Source organism: Anastrepha obliqua, chromosome 3 (genome assembly GCF_027943255.1).
Source record: "Anastrepha obliqua isolate idAnaObli1 chromosome 3, idAnaObli1_1.0, whole genome shotgun sequence".
NCBI lineage: Eukaryota > Metazoa > Arthropoda > Insecta > Diptera > Tephritidae > Anastrepha > Anastrepha obliqua.
The window spans coordinates 143,431,544-143,451,020 of NC_072894.1; the positions used below are offsets into that span (position 1 = coordinate 143,431,544).

General features: G+C 39.3%; 1 protein-coding gene across 10 annotated transcripts in view; it reads left to right on the plus strand.

Moving 5' to 3' along the window:
- The window catches only part of LOC129240267 (IQ and AAA domain-containing protein 1-like), a 157,893-nt gene that overhangs the window by 21,116 nt on the left and 117,300 nt on the right, over positions 1–19,477 (plus strand). For 9 of the 10 annotated variants that reach the window (XR_008582055.1, XR_008582054.1, XR_008582056.1 and 6 more), the window contains exon 5: positions 5,402–5,668. The exons of the other annotated variant lie outside the window; for it this stretch is intronic. Coding sequence is in view for 6 of the 9 variants with exons in the window: in XM_054875959.1 (XP_054731934.1) it covers positions 5,402–5,668 (267 nt within the window). In the remaining 3 variants the exon portion in view is untranslated. The remainder of the gene's footprint in view (positions 1–5,401; positions 5,669–19,477) is intronic. 10 annotated transcript variants of the gene reach the window in all.

A 19,477-nucleotide genomic window follows, 5' to 3' on the forward strand; every position in this document is an offset into this window, starting at 1 on the left:
TTCTCATACCTCCTATGAACGGCTGCAAAACAAATAGAACCAGATATTCTTCTACTCAAATATGAATGAGACGGTATCAATAAAACGGCCCGCGGATGACATATGGCAAAAATAAATTTTTTGTTTTTTGGTAGGACTGTTATAAGCTTACATGGCAAATTTTAACGTAATATGTCACATAGTTTGTTTTCTGTGCTACTGTAAACAAGTCAAGCTCGACTCTTGCACCATAGTGATAGTCTGTTGAGAGCTCTTTGTTGAAGATCACACATAGTTGGAAGGGGTTTGCCAGAGATTGCTATTACAATATCATCTGCGTATGAGATTACCTTACCTCCCATTTTTTCTAGCTCCTGAAGGAGATTATTGACGGTCAGGTTCCATAGAAGTGGAGAGATTACCCCACCCTGCGGTGTGCCCCTGATCGGAAATTTCTTGATGGATGTTTCACCCAAATCTGCGCGAATCGTCCGCCCGACTAGCATTCGCTCTATGAGCGAGACGAGCGCTCTGTTAACTCCCATTTCTGTTAGCGATTTGGTAATTGCTTCCGGGTGTATGTTATTGAAAGCACCCTCGATGTCTAGAAAGACAGCAAGGGTGTATTCCTTATAGTGAAGTGATTTCTCAATCGTATCTACCAGCGAGTGAAGCGCCGTCTCTACTGATTTGCCTTTGCTGTATGCATGTTGGGAAGGTGATAGCTTGTTGCCAATCTTCCCCTTGATGTGCCCATCTAGCAATCGCTCTAAAGTTTTTAACAGGAAGGATGATAGGCTGATCGGCCTGTAGTCCTTCGGTCTCGTATGTGTGGTTTTTCCTGCTTTGGGAATGAAGACCACTTTTACTTCCGCCCATTTCTTGGGGATATAACTAAGTCGTACTACTGCCTCAAAAATTGAGACGAGTCTAGGTGCAATCATACTAATTGTGTGTTGCAGGTCGGCGGGAATGATTCCATCTGGTCCCGGCGATTTATAAGGTTTGAAACTGCCAATGGCAGATTTTATATTGTCCTCCGTAATAAAGTCTATTGGAGGACCCCCATTGAGAACTGTAGGATGAGTTCTACCATCTTCATTGCATAGACAACCTGGGAAGTGTGTCTGCAATAGTAATTCTAGTGTTTCTTCACTATTAGTTGTCCAATTGCCGTCCTCTTTGATGAGGTAACTAGGGTTGCTGTGGCTCATTGATATAACTTTCCTGAGTCTACTTGTCTCAGAGGTACTATCTATCTTTTGACAGAAATCTCTCCAAGACGCCGTTTTAGCTGCCCTAATGGCATACTTAAATCTGCGTTGACAGTCTTTGTATCCATCCCACGAGTTAGTTCTTCTCGCTTCGTTATACTTGGTTCTGCATTCTCTTCTTAGGTCTGCTATGTCTGTGGACCACCATAGAGGTTTCGGTTTGCCTCTTTTCGTCCTCGGAGGGCAGGCTGCTTTCGCAGCCTGTTGAAATGCTGAAGTCAGTTCATCAACAGTAGAGTCGAGTTGTAGCTCGGAGTTAATTTGGTATGTCATGCCCGTAAGGTTGTTGGCTACAATGTTTTCGAACATACCCCAGTTTGTGCGTTTGCGGTTCACGACCGGTTTACACAGTTTAATTGGTAATTCAATGCTATACGTTAAGTACCTGTGGTCTGAGAAGGAGTTGTCTTTAGACACTCTCCAGTCTCTTATAATTTGTGACCCCCGTTCATTGACACACGTAATGTCCAGAACTTCCCTTCTAGTAGCTGTTACGAAGGTAGGGGAGTCACCTATATTGCTAATATGAAGATAGTTACACATGATGAATTCAAAAATGTACTCACCGCGTTCGTTAGTGTCTGTACTACCCCAGACATGATGGTGAGCATTTGCATCTGCGCCCAGGATTAGTGGTATGCCACGTCTCGCGGCTTCCTCTGTTGCACCTCTTAGGAGTGGAGATGGTGGTGGTTGTACCGCGTCATGTGCCATATAGGACGCGGCAAGCCATATTGTCCTTCCGCAGGACTCCACTGATATTACTGCGTTGTCCGCATCGCTAAATTGCATCAATAAGAATACATTAATATGTTTTTTCACTAGTATACACGACCTGGGTTTACCTTTGTCGGTGACATAGACCAGTTTAAAATCTTTGTTACTCAACCCGCAAACCCGATCTTTTATGACCCATGGTTCTTGGATGAGAGCGATTTCCTCTTCTCTTTCAGCGAGACGGAGGATGAGTGCGGTTGAGGCCGCCTTACTGTGGTGGAGGTTGATCTGTACAACCCCCACCATCGTTGGTGTGCGTTGTTAGATGACAGCCAACCACGGTTTGGTCAGCGATCTCCTCGTCAGAGGAAGTGGGAATATATTCCTCGTCCTCCAGAGCGTCTGAGAGATCGGAATATTCCCCCATATCCTCTAGGGTAACCCTTCGGAAGAGTTCGCCTACCATACCGGAATTGGATGCCACCTCGTCGTCCGTTAGGTTGTCTAACGCAACCGTCGTCTCCTCCGCGGATGACGTCAAGTTATCTGCGGAGCTGCCTTTACTGGCTACATCCTGTCTGTAGACATGGAGTGTCAGTGATTGGAAGCCGTAGTTCACCTTCCATTTCAGGTTAGCGAGTGGATCCAGTGATTCCTCATTTAGGATGATCACCGCCAGTCTCCTCTTGCCATCCACTTCGCCAATCTTTGCTACTTTCCAATCGCTGGTAGGTAGCTCGGGGTTGCCTAGTTTGAGCAGTTCCAACACTTCCTCTGGGTCGGTGTGGAACTCTGGTATCCAGGCTCTTGATCTTGGCCGATTGGGGATGTCTTCACGGAGGACCACGTCGAGGCGGGCCCCTGGCCAAGGCTCCCCTATGCGTTTGATTGCCAGAGTGTACAGATCGACCGATCGTTGATCAGCGCACCTGGTTAATTTGACGCGTGATTGGAACCAACCCGCGTCGGAGCAGCTGGGTGGGGGTCCTGGATTTTCTTGCAGGATGTCCCTGTAGACTTTCCACAGACTCCTGCTTATCAGATCCCAGTTTGCTTGCGTGATCGCACCGTCATGGGAACTGCGATCAATCACCGCCCTTATATGACTTCCTTTCGCTACTTCCGCAAAAGAGTTTTTGTGAACATTGGTTGTTTGAGTGGCGGACACCTTGGATCTTTTGGCTTCTGCCGATGTCCCCTCACTCGACCTTTTGCGCTTACCTTGCGCAGAGTCCATTTTAGCCTTCTCCCGGTGTTCGGCTATGAAGGCTTCAGCCCACGCTTTGGAGTCTGACTGCTCCTCCGTCAGATCCTCTAGTTTAGTGTCCTCCAGTCTCTCCAGGATCCTGAAGGCTGAACGCTTGGTACGGTAGTACCTTTCTGAACCACTAATTTGCTTCCGGGGGTGGGTACTACCCGGGGCAGTGATTGTGTCAGAAGGGCGAGCTCCAGAAACCATTGGCTGAGCCATGTGGTCTGGTGCCACCGACGTTGATTTGGGTGTTGCTCCTTCTGGAGTTCCCGTGTCGCCTGGAGTGACGAAGACAGCAAGCTCGGCTTGTCTTGGGACAGGGCCGTCCCTGATTCCCGAAGGTTTTGTTGCGAGGGAGGGTCTACTCCTGGCCCCAGATGTAGATGGGATGTCATCACCAACTTGTCTTGAGACAGGGTTGGGATGGCTACCAGTAATAGGCCTCGCTGCCGTGGAGGCGATCCCTGAAGGGACGGAGTGAGAGCCAAGCCCTGGCTTAGCCACAGGCTTGGCACCGCTCGTATGCGTGGTCTTTCCTGACGAAAGACCTGACCTTCCTGTAGGGTTGGGTCTAGTTTTGTGTGTGCCTTTATCCGAGGCTACGGTTTTTTTGTGCATATTCCATATTCATTATCGTCCGCGCTGCTCGACGTGGCAAGCGTGGCGGACTAAGCTTTTTAGGGGGGAAAGGGGAAACGTCGACCATGGCAGTCCCCTCTGCCATGGCAAGGCTGCAAACCATCCAGTGGGCACGGTAACGCATAACACCCTGGATTAGGGGGGAGTAGGGAAAGGATAAGATGGGATACCAGGGTTAGGGGCGATGGGAAAGTCGGTGCGGTGATCTCCTCATAGGGATTGACTAGCCATTCAGTGCCGAACTGGCAATCCAATCCCCATATAGAGCTTCCCTCTTAGTTCGTGGTGAGTTAGCCTTCATGATATGAGGGTTAAATCACCACTTAAGCCTCATCCCCGCGGCAAGGAGACCAACATGATGAGGTTTATATAAGTTAAGCAAAAATAAAAAAATAAAAAAACAAAATATATGCGCAAAATACCTGCTAAAAACAACAGAAACAGTAAAAAATGCGTGATATAAATAGTAGTTTTTAGAAGAAACAAATCTTAATTAAGGTTCGTGTAAAAATAAGGAGTATGAAATAAAATTAGTTTTCTGTTGGAATGAAGACGGGATTCATTTTAAAAAAAAGTTGAAAATAATTGGGGTATCTACTCATTCACAACTGTTTCTCTTTTTAATAAATTTAATAATATTTTCAACACTTAAACAAGAATAATTTCATTAAAAACCTCTTCATTTTCATCTGGTATCATGTTAACTTTTTAGGAGGAGTTTTTTTGCTCTGGGTATTTTCGTCTGAATTGAATCAAATCCACAACTTAAATATGCACATATTATACATATAAGTATATTGGTATAGTAAGTTTATCTCCATACAAGCCCAGCCACTCCGTACGCGCTTATGTATGATATCCCCGCCAGTATTTGGGAGAGCGTTTGCGCGTCTATTTCGAAAAAGGAACGCATAAAGCATTTCTAAACGTTAGTAAAAAATAATTCATATTTTACAAAACAAACAAAAAATACACTATTGTGTACTAACTTTTTATCGTGCATTTCTGCCATGACAAAGCTAAAGAAAGTAAAACAACATCAATACGTACACCTCAAATTGGAGGAGGCGCTAAGCCAAACGAAAAATAAAAGATGTACATATGTGTATAACAGGAACAGTTTTCCCTGAAGGAGGACAGTAAGAAGAAGCGATAATTTCGCCATGAAATTCAACTTCTTTAAGTAAATTTTTCGTTACTTTCCCGATAATAAAAGAAGGCTGGGATATCATAGGTTTCACTACGTCCACATCCCTTGTCATATTTCTTTTTTAAACTTCAGAATTCACCGACTAATATCAATCCAAATATGTACATTTATATATGCTGAAAACTTCAATAACTTACCTCATTATTGGTATCCAAATTAGATACCTACATATAACTAACGAACTATTAAGCAATTACCTCATTATTGGGTTAAGTTAAGCTTACCCCAATGCTGTCCAACAGATTTCTGTCACCTCGTAACGACAGCTAATGTTTTGATGCTCCATTCAACTCATTTAAAATATATATATTAATTTATTTTATTATTTAGCTTGGAATATGAGATGCTACGGAACGCTCTATGTATGGACTTAAAGAAAAAATACAAACCTCAGAGAAAGAAAAAAGTGAAAAGTAAAAAAAAAGGGAAAAAACAAAAAAAAATTAAAGATATAACGGCGGATCGTTCACTTGAGTCATTGTATGAGGAACTGAAGGCTACAGGAATAATAGAAAAGTGTGAGAAGAAAACATTCGAGGCATTTATATCGGATTTCAATTTCATCGCCGATGACACTCGTGACGAAGATAATTTAACGTGAGTTTTACTAAAATATTACTTACCTTTATAAGGTGGCAAAAAATTATTCACTCTATAGGAAGATTTATAATTTTTGCAAATAGTACGTCAATTATATTGAATACTTGTGGGCTAGACAGCTGCAGTATACAAACATACAAGCAATGGAGCGCGTAAAGATTAAGATTATTATTTTTTATTTATCTAGTGTACAAGTAATTAAAAACAAAATTGCATGATTAATTTTGCATCACCTTGTATATTATCAAACTTTTACGTGCACCTTCTATATACGCATGTTCTACTCTTCTTTCACCGTATTTATACCATATTTGGATTATTTGTCATACCAACGCTGGTGTGGTCGAAAAAAAATTATATTTCTTTTCCCAGTTTGATCACACCGCGAAAGGTCCTTCCCAAGAGATGGAATAGTATTCGAAATATAAAAAAAAACTTATATGTTTGTTCATAAGAACATACATAAGTATTTTTTCACACTTCCTTTATTTAAACTTTAAAAAGACCAACGAACCATTTTTCCAAAAATTGTAAATTGACAATTGTAAATATTGTGAAGTAATCAAAATTTTGTTGTAAACAAAATTAATAAAAGACTAACGAACTATTAAGCAATTACGATATTAAAAATACCAATGAACCATTTTTCAAAGAATTGTAAATTGAAATAATTAAATTAAATATTGTCAAGTAATCAAATATTTATTATAAATAAGGAAGTTTGCAGAAATAAAGTTATCAGTTATCAGTGATGAACTCAACCAAACTAAAACCCAAGTGTTTTTTTTATAAACAATCAGGTAAAAACCTGTTTTTGGCGCAGTCTGTAGGATCGCTATATAACTAAAATATAGTTAGTTATACATAAACGTTTTAACGTTTAATCGCGAATTGCAATAAAAAAAAAAACAGAACTAAAAATTAAAAACTCCTGCAAACAGGATAAATAAACAAAACAGATCCTGCAAACAGGACTAAAAATTAAAACGAAGAAAAAGAAAGTAGGCATCAGCAGTTACAATAAGAATAAACAACAAAAGTTACCAGCAACAAAAATCCTGCTTATATAGAATTGAGTTAACCGTTAGGAATAGAAGAATTTTAAAAGAAAAATTAAGACGGTATTTGAGAAGTAACTAAATTTTTTTTTACCAAAGAAAAGAAAAACCATTAATAAAAATGGTTTACCAACCTCAAAACCAAGTGGTAATAGACCCCTTGAAATATCTGCAGAACTTACCTGAATTTTATGTCGACTTTTACTACACTCGTGGACAGGACTCATCCACATCTAAGAACATATGACCAATTGCTCCAACTTCTCTTCTCAGACATGATCAAATCAAGACTAAAGGGTAAAGCAAGACAGACCATTGAAATAAATTGTCACGCCACAACCTGGCCAGAGATAAAAAGTATTCTCCAAAATAATTTCGGCGATAGGCGTTCATGTGACGAATTGTTTGACGAATTAAGAGGTGCAACATTTAAAACTAATACCTTAGATTTTTACAATGAGATAAAAAATAAACTACATAGTAAGTTAGTAGATATCTTAGGCGAAACAGAAGCAACCAAAGTCAGTGCCACGAATAATATGCAGACTGCCCTCAGCATTTTCAAAAATAAGATTCCAAAACCAATGAAAAACATTTTGTTTTGCAGAAATCCCACAGACCTGGAAGAAGCTATGTACATATTGTTCCAAGCAGGGTACGCCCACATGGGGAGTTAAAATGCGCAGATACTTCGCAATAAATATTATATAATAAACAATTTCATCCGATCCTAAACAATGTTCAAAACAGGAATAGTCCCCAAGGAAGAAACAATTTAAATTTTCAAAGTTTAGACCATTCGCAAAACAGAAATAGTTTCCAAAATAGAAACAATTTAAACTTTCAAAATATAGACTACTCACAAAACAGAAATAATCTCCCAAAATGGAAACAATTTTCAAAATATAAAGAATTCCCAAAATAGAAATATTTTTGCTAATAGACACAATTATCCACAATTCCTCAAACGGAAATAACTTTCAAAATAGAAATTAGCCTGAACCCATAGATGTCAATATGATACACGATAATAAATATTTAAGCAAACAATCCTCTACATTTTCCTTTACCGGCCTCTACGGAGCACTACCATATATAATAGTCAAAAATCACCTTAGATTTATAATTGGTACGGTGCCCCGCATTCAATTGTAAACCCCGGAATATGTAATCAAAAAAAAAAAAGAATAATTCAAATACATTGACTTTGAATACATTACAAAATACAGTTTCAACTAATATAATTTATCAAGTTCCATTGAATTGAAGAATTAGGAGACCCCCAAAACAAAATACATTTAATAGAATGTCAGTTCCACGAAGAATAGGATGGAATAATTGGAAATAATATTTTGCACAAATATTATATAAAGCTATTGTAAATTTAGGAAATAATACATTAATAATAAATAATAGAAAATTTCCCCTTTTTTATGGTGAAAACCGTAGTAATTCCATTAATGTGACAGAACACAACAGTGGCTGTACAATTGGACAAATTCGGACGTCACATATTAATTTAGAAGAAAAAACGGAAATATAGTATATAAAATCGTAAAAGAATATAAAAATATATTTAATCAGCCTTATTCTGATCTAACTTTTACAAATGCTATAAAACACAGAATAAAAACAATAATAAATGACGTCCCGATTTTCATTGAGTCCTATTGTTACCCGTATATACATAAAAGCGAGGTAAAAAACCAAATACAAGAAATGCTGGAATCTGGAATCATCCGCCACAGTACCAGGTGTATAAGCTTAAACCCGCTGTTTTTTAGTAAAAAAAAGTCCATGTTTTTATAGAAAGCAAAAAAATAATTTATTCAAAGTATTTGCCCTCGCTAGCTATACATTTTTCCCATCTCTCGGGCAATTTGTGTATACCACGCCAAAAGAATTCTTCATCTTTCGAGGCGAACCACTCGTCAAGCCATTTCCGGACGTCTTCGTACGAATCGAAGTGCTGTTCGGCGAGCGCGTGACCCATCGATGAAAATAGATGATAGTCCGAAGGGGCCAGGTCTGGTGAATAAGCGGGATGAGGTAGCACCTCCCAATTGATTGTCTCCAAGTAGTTTTGGACCATTCTTGACGTGTGCGATGGGGTGTTGTCGTGGAGGAAAATCAGCTTCTCATGCCTTTGTTCATAACGAGGGCTTTTTTCACGCAAAGCACGGCGCAATTTGATGAGTTGTTGGTGGTAGCGATGAGAATTAACAGTTTCACCAGGTTTCAACAGCTCATAGTAAACGACACCCTGCTGATCCCACCAAACGCACAGCATCGTCTTGCGTCCAAAGCGATTAGGTCTTGATGAAGAAGTTGATGGTTAGCCGGGATCGACCCATGATTTTTTTCGTTTAGGATTCTCAAAGTATATCCACTTTTCATCGCTAGTCACCACAAGATGCAGGAACGACTTTCTTTTATGCCTAGCCAGCAAGATTTCGCATGTGTTTTGGCGTCGCTCCATCTGTCTATCGTTCAATTCATGGGGTACCCATTTTCCGACTTTTTTGACCTTTCCCATGGCACGTAAACGCATGGAAATGGCTGGTTGAGTGACACCTAACTGCTCGGCAAGCATTTTTTGCGATTGGGTATCGTCCTCATCCAAAAGAGCCTGCAATTCATGGTCCTCAACTTTTCTGGGCCGATTTTCACGCTTCTTGTCACTCAAGTCAAAATGGCCGTCTTTGAACTGAAACCAGTCTCTGCAAGTTGTTTCCGATAATGCACTGTCACCATAGGCCTCCACAAGCATTCGATGCGATTCGGCAGCCGATTTCTTCAAATTAAAGCAAAAAAGTAGAGCTTCCCGCATATGCTCTTTTTTTGGCACAAAATTAGATATAATTACGCAAGGAAAAAAGTGTGTTGCTGTATGAAATCACTGATGATGTGCAGTGATTGATGTAAACAGGTGTCGAACCCATGCAAAAAAAAATATGGCATTTCTATGGTAACTTGATATGCTCACTAACGCCATCTACGAGCAATCAGCGGATTTAAGCTTATACACCTGGTAACTCACCATATTCAGCGCCAATATGCATTGGTAACAGAAAGTGGAGCTAGTGGCCGATTATAGACAGTTGAACGAAGTAACAATAGACGATCGATATCCAATACCGAATGTCGAGGAAATCTTGGATAAACTAGGCAAAGGTATGCACTTCACGGCTTTGGATCTTGCAAAAGGAGTCTATCAGATAGAAATCAGTGAAGAAGACAATCATAAAACCGCATTTTCAGTCGAAGGAGGACATTACGAATTTCTAAGTATGCCTTTCGGATTGAAAACTGCATTTGCAACCTTCCAACGACTAATGAACAATTTATTAAAAGAATACATTGGGAAAATTTGTCTAGTAACGGGTGGGCCATATAGCGTTTGCTTTTTAAACCACCTATTTTTTGAGAATGGTAACATAAATGACATGTCAAATGTGTTCATAATTTATTTAAAGGTTTGACATTTACGAAATGGGATGCTATACGCTTGAACAAAATTGGGAAATATTGAAAACCTATTTCCAAAGTGGTGAGTTTTCTTCTTCTTCCGCGGTTACAGTAAATGGCGAGCGTTACCGTGACATGCTCAACGAGTTTTTGTTTCCAAAAATTGAATAAGATCACATAGGCGACATTTGTTACACTCGAACTTTTGGCTACCGTTTGTGAATTCCGATATCAATTGGCCGCCTCGGAGCTGTGATTTAAGCGCGTTGGACTATTTTTTGTGGGGAGCCGTTAAGGACAAATGCTATGCGAACCATCCAGAGACGATTGATGCTTTAAAACACGAAATCGAAGTTGTCATTCATGAAATTGGAGCCCAAACAATCGAAAATGTGCTTAAACATTGGGTTGATCGAATGGCCTACTGTAAAGCCAGTCGTGGCAGTCATTTGAACGATATTATTTTTCATTCATAAATGACAATGTTCAATCTTCAAAATAAAAAAAAAAGTTTGAAAAAATATTGATTAGTTTTTCTTTTATAGCCGATTCAAAAAGCAAATTTTACAAGGCACACCCTATATATCTAGGCGGTATTATCATTTTTTCCACTTCATTACAGGAACATGTGCAGTCAATTAAAACAATTTTTAAACATTAAATTAAAACAAGATGCCAACCTTAAAATACAATTGGACAAGCCTGAATTTTGCAAGAGCGAAACTGAGTTTTTAGGACATATAGTTACCCAGGAAGGCGTAAAACCAAACCCTTCAAAAACTGAGTGTGTTCTTAATCTCTGAATTCCTAATACCCAGAAACAAATTAAACAATTTCTCGGATTAACCGGTTATTATAGAAAATGCATTCAAGACTATTCCCGTTTAGCAAAGCCAATGACACAGTGTCTTAAGAAAGACGCTAAAATTAATATTCATGACCACTCATATAAACAAAGTTTTGAAACACTAAAAAGAATACTTACTAACGACCCAATATTAGTCTACCCAGATTTTAACAAAACATTTACCCTAAATACAGATGCAAATGCAGTAGCACTTGGAGTAGTGCTTTCACAGAGTAACAAACCAATATGCTACGCCAGCCGAACTTTGAATGAACACGAACTAAATTATAATACAATCGAAAAGGAACTTTGATATTTGCGATTGTATGGACGACAAAATATTTTAGGCTTTTTTTTTGGAAGAAAATTCATAATTGAGACTGACCATAAACCATTAACTTGGCTGTTCTCCATCAAAGAGCCAAATTCCAAATTTGTTCGTTGGAGGCTAAAACTGTCTGAATTTGACAATCAAATATAAAAAAGGAGTAAAAATGGCAATGCAGACGCATTATCCCGAATATATCCACAGGTAAACCATATTGAAAGATGGGAATTTGACAAACTAATTGTCCTATAAATTTCTATAAAAATCAGATAATAATTAAGAAAATTAACTCAGGTTCTACAAAGTTTAAAATAGTAAAAGTATTTAAGAACACAAATAAAATTTTTCGGTTCAAGGAACTAGATCAAGCAACAATTATAACATTATTAAAAACACATTTTAATCCTAACGAAATAAGTGCTATTATTATTGAAAACAATTTTTATGAAGCCTTCGAGGGAACATACAATGAGCTTTTCGGCAATAGTGAAAAGTTCAAAATAATAAGATGTCAAAGAGAGCTCGAAAATGTTGAAGACGAAAGCAAACTGACCAATATTATAGGAAAATAACACCTTGATAAAAACCACAGGGATATAAATGCCGTTTTCGAAGAATTGAAAACCAGAATATACAACCTAAACTTAAAAATTAGAATTACCCAATATATTAATAATTGCGAAGTGTGCAACATAGAGAAATATGTTCGAAACCCACCAAAAATACCTTTCCAAATAACAGAGATACCGAAAAAACCTAGTGAAATTATTTATTATGTATTATTTTACACACTTGAAAACAAACAATTCTTGACAATGATAGATAAATTTACCAAATATGCGCTAGCTTTTCATATTAATGGCCGATCATGGACTGAATTTAAAGCCAAGGTCCTACTTACTATAACTTCTTCTTCTTCTTAATTGGCGCGATAACCGCTTACGCGATTTTGGCTGAGTTTAACAAAGCGCGCCAGTCGTTTCTTTATCGTGCTAACCGGCGCCAATTGGACACACCAAGTGAAGCCAAGTCCTTCTCCACCTGATCTTTCCAACGCAGAGGAGGCCTTCCTCTTCCTCTGCTACCATCAGCTGGTACCGCATCAAATACTTAAAAGCCGGAGCGTTTGTATCCCAGACCCATTCGCTTTGCCTCTTCATCCAGCGCGGTTGCTAAGGTCTATGATGTCAATATCATCGGCATGCGCCAACAATTGTACGCTCTTATAAAAAATTGTGCCTGAGCGATTAAGTTCTGCGGCTCGTACGATCCTCTCCAACATCAGGTTAAAGAAGTCACACGACAGCGAGTCACCCTGTCTGAAACCTCGTTTAGTATCAAATGGCTCGGAGAGGTCCTTCCCAATTCTGACGCCGCTGCTGGTGTTGAGCAACGTCATTTTGCACAGCTGTATTAGTTTTGCGAAGATATCAAATTCAGACATCGCGGCATACAGGAAAATCCTTTTCGTACTGTCGAATGCAACTTTGAAGTCGACGAAAAGATGGTGTGTGTCGATTCTCCTTTCATCGGTCTTTTCCAAAATTTGGCGTATTGTGAATATTTGGACGATGGTAGACTTTCCAGGTCTAAAGCCACACAGATAAGGTCCAATCAGTTGGTTGATGGTGGTCTTCAGCCTTTTCCACAATACGCTCGCTAGAACCTTATAGGCGATGTTTAGAAGACTAAACTCGCGGTGATTGGCACAGATTGCAGGATCGCCCTTATGGATTGGGCAAAGCACACTTAAATTCCAATCGGCAGGCATGCTTTCATCCGACCATATTTTGCATAGAAGCTGATGCATGCACCTTACCAGCACCTCGCCGCCATGTTTGAATAGCTCAGCCGGCAGTCCGTCGGCGCCCGCGACTTTGTTGTTCCTTAGATGCGTTATCGCTATTCTCACCTCGTCATGGTCGGGTAGCGGAACGACAATCCCGTCGTCAACGATTGGGGTATTGGGATCTTCACATTCTCTGTGACATGCGCAGCTGTCACTATTTAATAAGTTCGTAAAGTGTTCCCTTCATATTTTAAGAATACCCTGGATATCAGTCACCAGATCGCCGTCTTTGTTCTTACAGGAAAACGCCCCGGTCTTAAATCCTTCTGTAAGCCACCGAACTTTTTGGTAGAGTTTTCGGGCGTTGTTCCTATTGGCCAACATCTCAAGCTCCTCGCACTCACGCATTTCGGCCTCTCGTTTCTTCTTTCGGATAATACGTCTCTCTTCCTTTCTTACCTCTCGGTAGCGATCCCACATGGCTCGCGTTGCGCCCGATCGCAGCGTGGCTCTATAGGCGGGATCTTTTCTTTCGGTGGCAGCATGACATTCCTCGTCGTACCAACTGTTGTTTTGAGCTCGCCGGAATCCGAGTTTTTCTTCGGTGGCTGTATGTAGATAACTGCTGTAGAAATGTTGCAGTATCCACTTGCGTGGACTTCTACATATGGAACCGTCCACAAACATACATAAGTATTTTTTCACACTTCCTTTATTTAAACTTTAATGAACCATTTTTCCAAGAATTGTAAATTGAATATTGTAAATATTGTCAAGTAAGACTAACGAACTATTAAACAATTACGATATTAAAAAGACCAATGAACCATTTTTCCAAGAATTGTAAGTTGAAATAATTAAATTAAATATTGTCAAGTAATCAAATATTTGTTATAAATAAGGAAGTTTAAAGAAATAAAGTTTTCAGTTATCGGTGATGAACTCAACCAAACTAAAACCCAAGAGTTTTTTTATAAACAATCAGGTAAAAACCTGTTTGTTTCGAATCTCCTTCCATGAGTCTTTTCTAAGACTTTACGAATTATGAATATCTGATCCGTGGTGGATTTTCAATGGTGGGCTTCAGTTTTTCACACAATACGCTCGCTAGGAACTTATACGTGATATTTAGAAGACTAATTCCGCCGTAATTGTAACAGATTGCAGATTCGCCCTTCTTATGGATTGGGAAGAGCACACTTAAATTCCAATCGGTAGGCATGCTTTTATTCGGTCACTTTTTACGTAGGAGCTGATGCATGTACCTTACCAGCACCTCGCCGTCATGTTTGAATAGCTCATCCCGTCAGTTCCTGCGGCTCTGTTGTTCTTTAGCAGTCTAATCGCTATTCTCACCTCGTCATGGTCGGGTAGCGGAAGGACAGTCCCGTCGTCAACGATTGGGGTATCTGTGACATGCACTGTTATCAAGTTCGAGAAGTGTTCCCTCAATAATAGAAGCACTTTATCCATATCCCCGTCTTTGTTCTTATAGAAAAACGCAACGAGTTTTGAAACCTTCTGTAAGCCGCCGAAATTTCTCGAAGATTTTTCGAGCGTTTTTTCTATTGGCCAGCATCTCAAGCTCCACGCATTCACATAAATCGGGTTTCGTTTCTTCCTTCTGATAATGCGTCTCTCTCCTTTTTCAGCTCCAGGTTTTGCTACCACATGGCTTGCGTTCGCCCCCTATAAGCAGCGTCCTTTATTTCCGCGGCAGCATGAGAGAATAACTTCGTTGTACCAATTGTTTTTTCGGGCTCGCCGAAAGCCGGAGGTACGTGAAGAACGAGAAATGTTGTTCCATTGCTCGTCCATGCCGGATTTTTGGGTTGTAGTCTTTGAGAACAGGAGTGTGAGTCGAGTGGCGAGTCTTCTGTTTGTTTTTTTTTTTTTTTGGTATGCGAACCTTGGAGGCGGAATCTTCTAAAGATACGCATGAGCCGACTCATTCGTATGCCCGATTCACATGCGATATTCCCCGGCTCTTTTGAACTGAGCTTTGTAGTGCCAGCGGACTAAATCACCCCATCGCCTCGCTGTTCTGCTTTTTTCTCGGTATTACCAGTTAAGATATGCCTTCGAGGGGACAGGACGTGTTTATTCACTCATTTGTCTGCGTTCATTATCATCATGTCTCAGCCTTCGCATAATTGTTGAGGCTACGTTACAACCATAGTTCCACGTTTCATCAGATTCTAGCATATATTGTACTAGGCTAGCAGCCGTCATGCTCTCGCCGATATTTGCCCCCTCAAATCTAGAGCACTCCAAAAGGGCATGCTCAGGCGTCTCATATTTTTCTGGGAGGTATATGCAGAATGAGGAGTCTGTGTGATTTGCCCCGTTAAAAACTGTGTCAGCATGAAGGTAACGTTTCCATATGTTCTCCGGATCCATTTCTATATGTCGGGGATCATAGTGAAAGTGGTTCTTTCCTTCCCACTATCGTTCCATTTGGTCTGCCAGTTTTGCAGAGCGGTATCATCGATCCTCTTTAGGGCGTCTCTCAGTGAGGCTTTGTTACCAGATACCCACGCGTTTTTTGCATGCTGGTATTTTTGTTTCATGCATTTTACCTTTATATCGAGGGGGATTCTGCCTGCTGTTACCCCTGTTGCTTCGTCAGATATGGTCCTATAGCCTCTAATGATTCTGAGATTGCATAATCTGTACACCCGTTTAGCCTGTCTCAAATAGCTGGGATATTTCACTACGTCGCCCCACACTTCCACAGCGTAAAACAGGATCAAGTTGCAGACGCTTGCTAACAATGCTCTCACTTATTGCCTTGGTCCCCCCACATTGGGCATCAGTCGCGATAAAGCCGCGCAGCGTTGGAGCTTGCGTATTCCAGATGCTTTTTAAAACTGAGCCTTTTGTCGATCATTACCCCTAAATATTTTTTGGTATCTGTTGATGTTATATTGTGACTAAAGGTTCGTATTTGAATATTTTCAACTTTTTGCCTAGAACTTATGAGAACCAGTTCGGTCTTATGGTCTGCTAGTCTTAGCCCAGACAATTGTAACCATGTTTAATTTTATTGATGGTGTCCTCTACCCTTCGAGAGACCTCTTTTAGCGTTTTCCCTACAACTACCACAGCTAGGTCATCTGCGTACCCAACAATGCTGGCTTGTTCGTGTTGTTCAATGCGTAGCACTCCATGATATTCCACAGTGCCGGGCCTAGTACAAAGTTTTGAGGAACTCCTCCAGTTACCTTATAGCTTTTGTGGCCTACGTCTGTATCATACCATAGGGTTCCGTTATCAAAGTATGAAGCAATTAGCTTTATCAGAAATTCGGCACATTCATACTCCGAAGTGTCATCAGTATTTGGTCCCATTTGGCCGTATTGAATAACTCTCAAAAAGGCGCTCAAAATTCAATAAGAAGCGATGATTTTAGTTAAAGAACTGCAAATAACATGAATACTTTAGTATGGCAAACTTTATATAGGTACATAGGTATAATAATTCGTTTGGGACTTTCTAATCGGAAATGGAAGCTGTTATTTATTTTTGATTTCATCAAATATAGAGACATAAACCTCCATTTTGTATAGCAATGTTATTAAATGCTTGCAACTTGAGATCGAATAAAAACGATTGTTGGGTATGCACTCATTCCTTTACATGTGTATATACTTAAGAGCATCGTAGGCCTAAGTAGCTAGTGAGCTCTATTAATTAGTGTAATATTTCATACTGCTCTAATGAATATATATAATAATAATACTTAAGGGTGTTCATTTTTTGAAACAAATGAATTAGTTAATTTTTCGTTTCTTTTATGAGGTTTCTCTCCCTCGTCGTTGGACTGGTTTTAGCTTATTTAACCAAATCGCGCACTGACACTGATTTATTTTGATTAGTATCTTTGTTTTCAGATTGTTGTCGTTTGGATAATTTTTTTTTTTTTTGGATAATCTTTGTTGCACTTGCATTGAATTTGTAGCGCTTCGCGAGCTGTCGATATGAAATTCCATTTTCCGCACAAAGATTGTGAAGGATTTGACATCGTGAAAACTACGAGGTAAAAACGCGATTAATATCCTAGAAAATATTCATGGGATTATGATCAAGATCTCTATGGAAAGGTCCCATGGAGACATTAATAGATGAACGTCTCTCACATGCTAAGAGAGTACTGTTGGTCTATTCACAGAGAAAGCAACTTTCAAATTTCAAGGAAATTTATTTGAATACAAGCATTCCATATTTCGCGTTTATATTTAAATGAGCTTATATATATGTATATATACATATGTACATATAAATGTACATACATATAAATGTGTGTACATATGTATATTAGGGTGGCCGTTATTATTAAAATTATTGATATCTTTCGTATCTAAGTAGAAAATGCGGAAACTGCGGTGGTGATCACACTGCAAACTATCGAGGGTGCCCCGTTTATAAAGACTTGTTGAAAAGGTTAAACGAGAGAAAGCAGCAAGCTAGAGGAGAAATTGTTGAATTTAGAAACACAGAAGTAGCAACATCTACCAGACCTACAAGCGTTACAGTTTCTGGTATCGGAGGAAAAATTCAACAACAAAATCAAGAAATTCCACTCCAGTCAGGAGCCATCTCATATGCCAATATTGTAAAATCAGGTACCCAACAAGCTAGTGCTCCCCAGAATTTTGGAGGTTTGGAGGGTATAATGTATACACTTACCCAAAATATGAACGCTTTTAACCAGAATATTACCAGCATTATGTCTTCCATGCAAAATACTCTTCAAGAGCTTGTGAGAACGCAGAACCAAATGCTCCAAATACTATTGGCAAAGAAATGAGTTATTTAAAAATGGCTTTTTGGAACGCAAATGGTTTAAACCAAAATAAAATAGAAGTTTGCCATTTTTTACAAAAAAATTGTATTGACATAATGTTGATATCTGAGACTCATCTCACAAATAGATACAATTTTAATATTCCTGGATATATGTTCCATTTTACAAATCACCCCGATGGTAAAGCACATGGCGGTACAGGCATCCTAATAAAGAATAGAATACGACACTACGTTTTAGATGCATTTGCAAAAGACTATCTGCAGGCAATATCCATTCACCTTGAGGTCGGATATGGTGATTTAACAATTAGCTCAGTTTATTGTCCACCAAGATTTGCTGTTACAAAAGAGCAGTTTGAGGAATATTTTAGCAGATTGGGGAAACGTTTTCTAGCTTGTGGAGACTATAATGCAAAACACACGTATTGGGGCTCTCGATTAGTGAATCCCAAAGGTAGGCAGTTATATAAGACTTTAGTTGATCGAAAAAACGAATTGGATGTCATATCTCCTGGACATCCCACCTATTGGCCCTCTGATCCTAAAAAAGTTCCTGACCTCATAGATTTTGCTATATCGAGAAATATAAATCGAAACTCAGTCACTACAGAAACGTCGTATGATTTATCATCAGATCATTCCCCAGTAATATTAACCTATTACGCTAATATACCTGGCTCTGCAACTGACTCTAAATATAAAACAAACTGGTTGAAGTACAAAAAATTTATTAGCAGCCACATTAACACAAATCCTGTAGTTCATAGCGAGGCTGAAATTGAAAAATCTGTTGATGACTTCACGTTTGTGATGACATCAGCTTTAGAGCACTCTAAATACCAATTAAGTCCAAAATTTGCCACAAATGTCTCCAACTCTGAAATTGAAGGACTACTACTAGAAAAAAGAAGGTTAAGAAGAGAATGGCAACAAAACAGATCCCCTGGTGCTAAGCAAAGGCTGTCTGCTGCAAATAGAAAACTGCGAAGTGCACTTCACTTGGACGAAGATCGTAAAAACAAAAACTATATTGAGAGCTTATCCAATACAAAGCACACAAATTTTTCTATATGGAAAGCAGCTAAGACCATTAAGACGCCAGTAGAAGTACAAAGCCCCCTAAGAAAACCTGACGGTACATGGGCTCGTAGCGCTGAAGATAAAGCGTCGATATTCGCCGATCATCTGAGTAATGTTTTCCAACCCAATTCTTCTGCAAATGAACAAATACTAGAAGAAAGTAGTGGCAACGCATCGTTAAACTCAGAACCAATCAACATAGCTCCTGAAGATATTCAGGCAGTTATTAACAAGAATCTTAAGGTGAAAAAGGCGCCAGGTTATGACGCAATAACACCATTAATGATAAAAAATCTACCGCAAGTCGCTATAATTGTGCTGTCTGTAATATTTAATGCAATCATCGAGGTAGGCATTTTTCCAAAGAGCTGGAAAACGTCTTTAATAATAATGATTCCTAAGCCGGGCAAAGACTTAAATGTGCCAT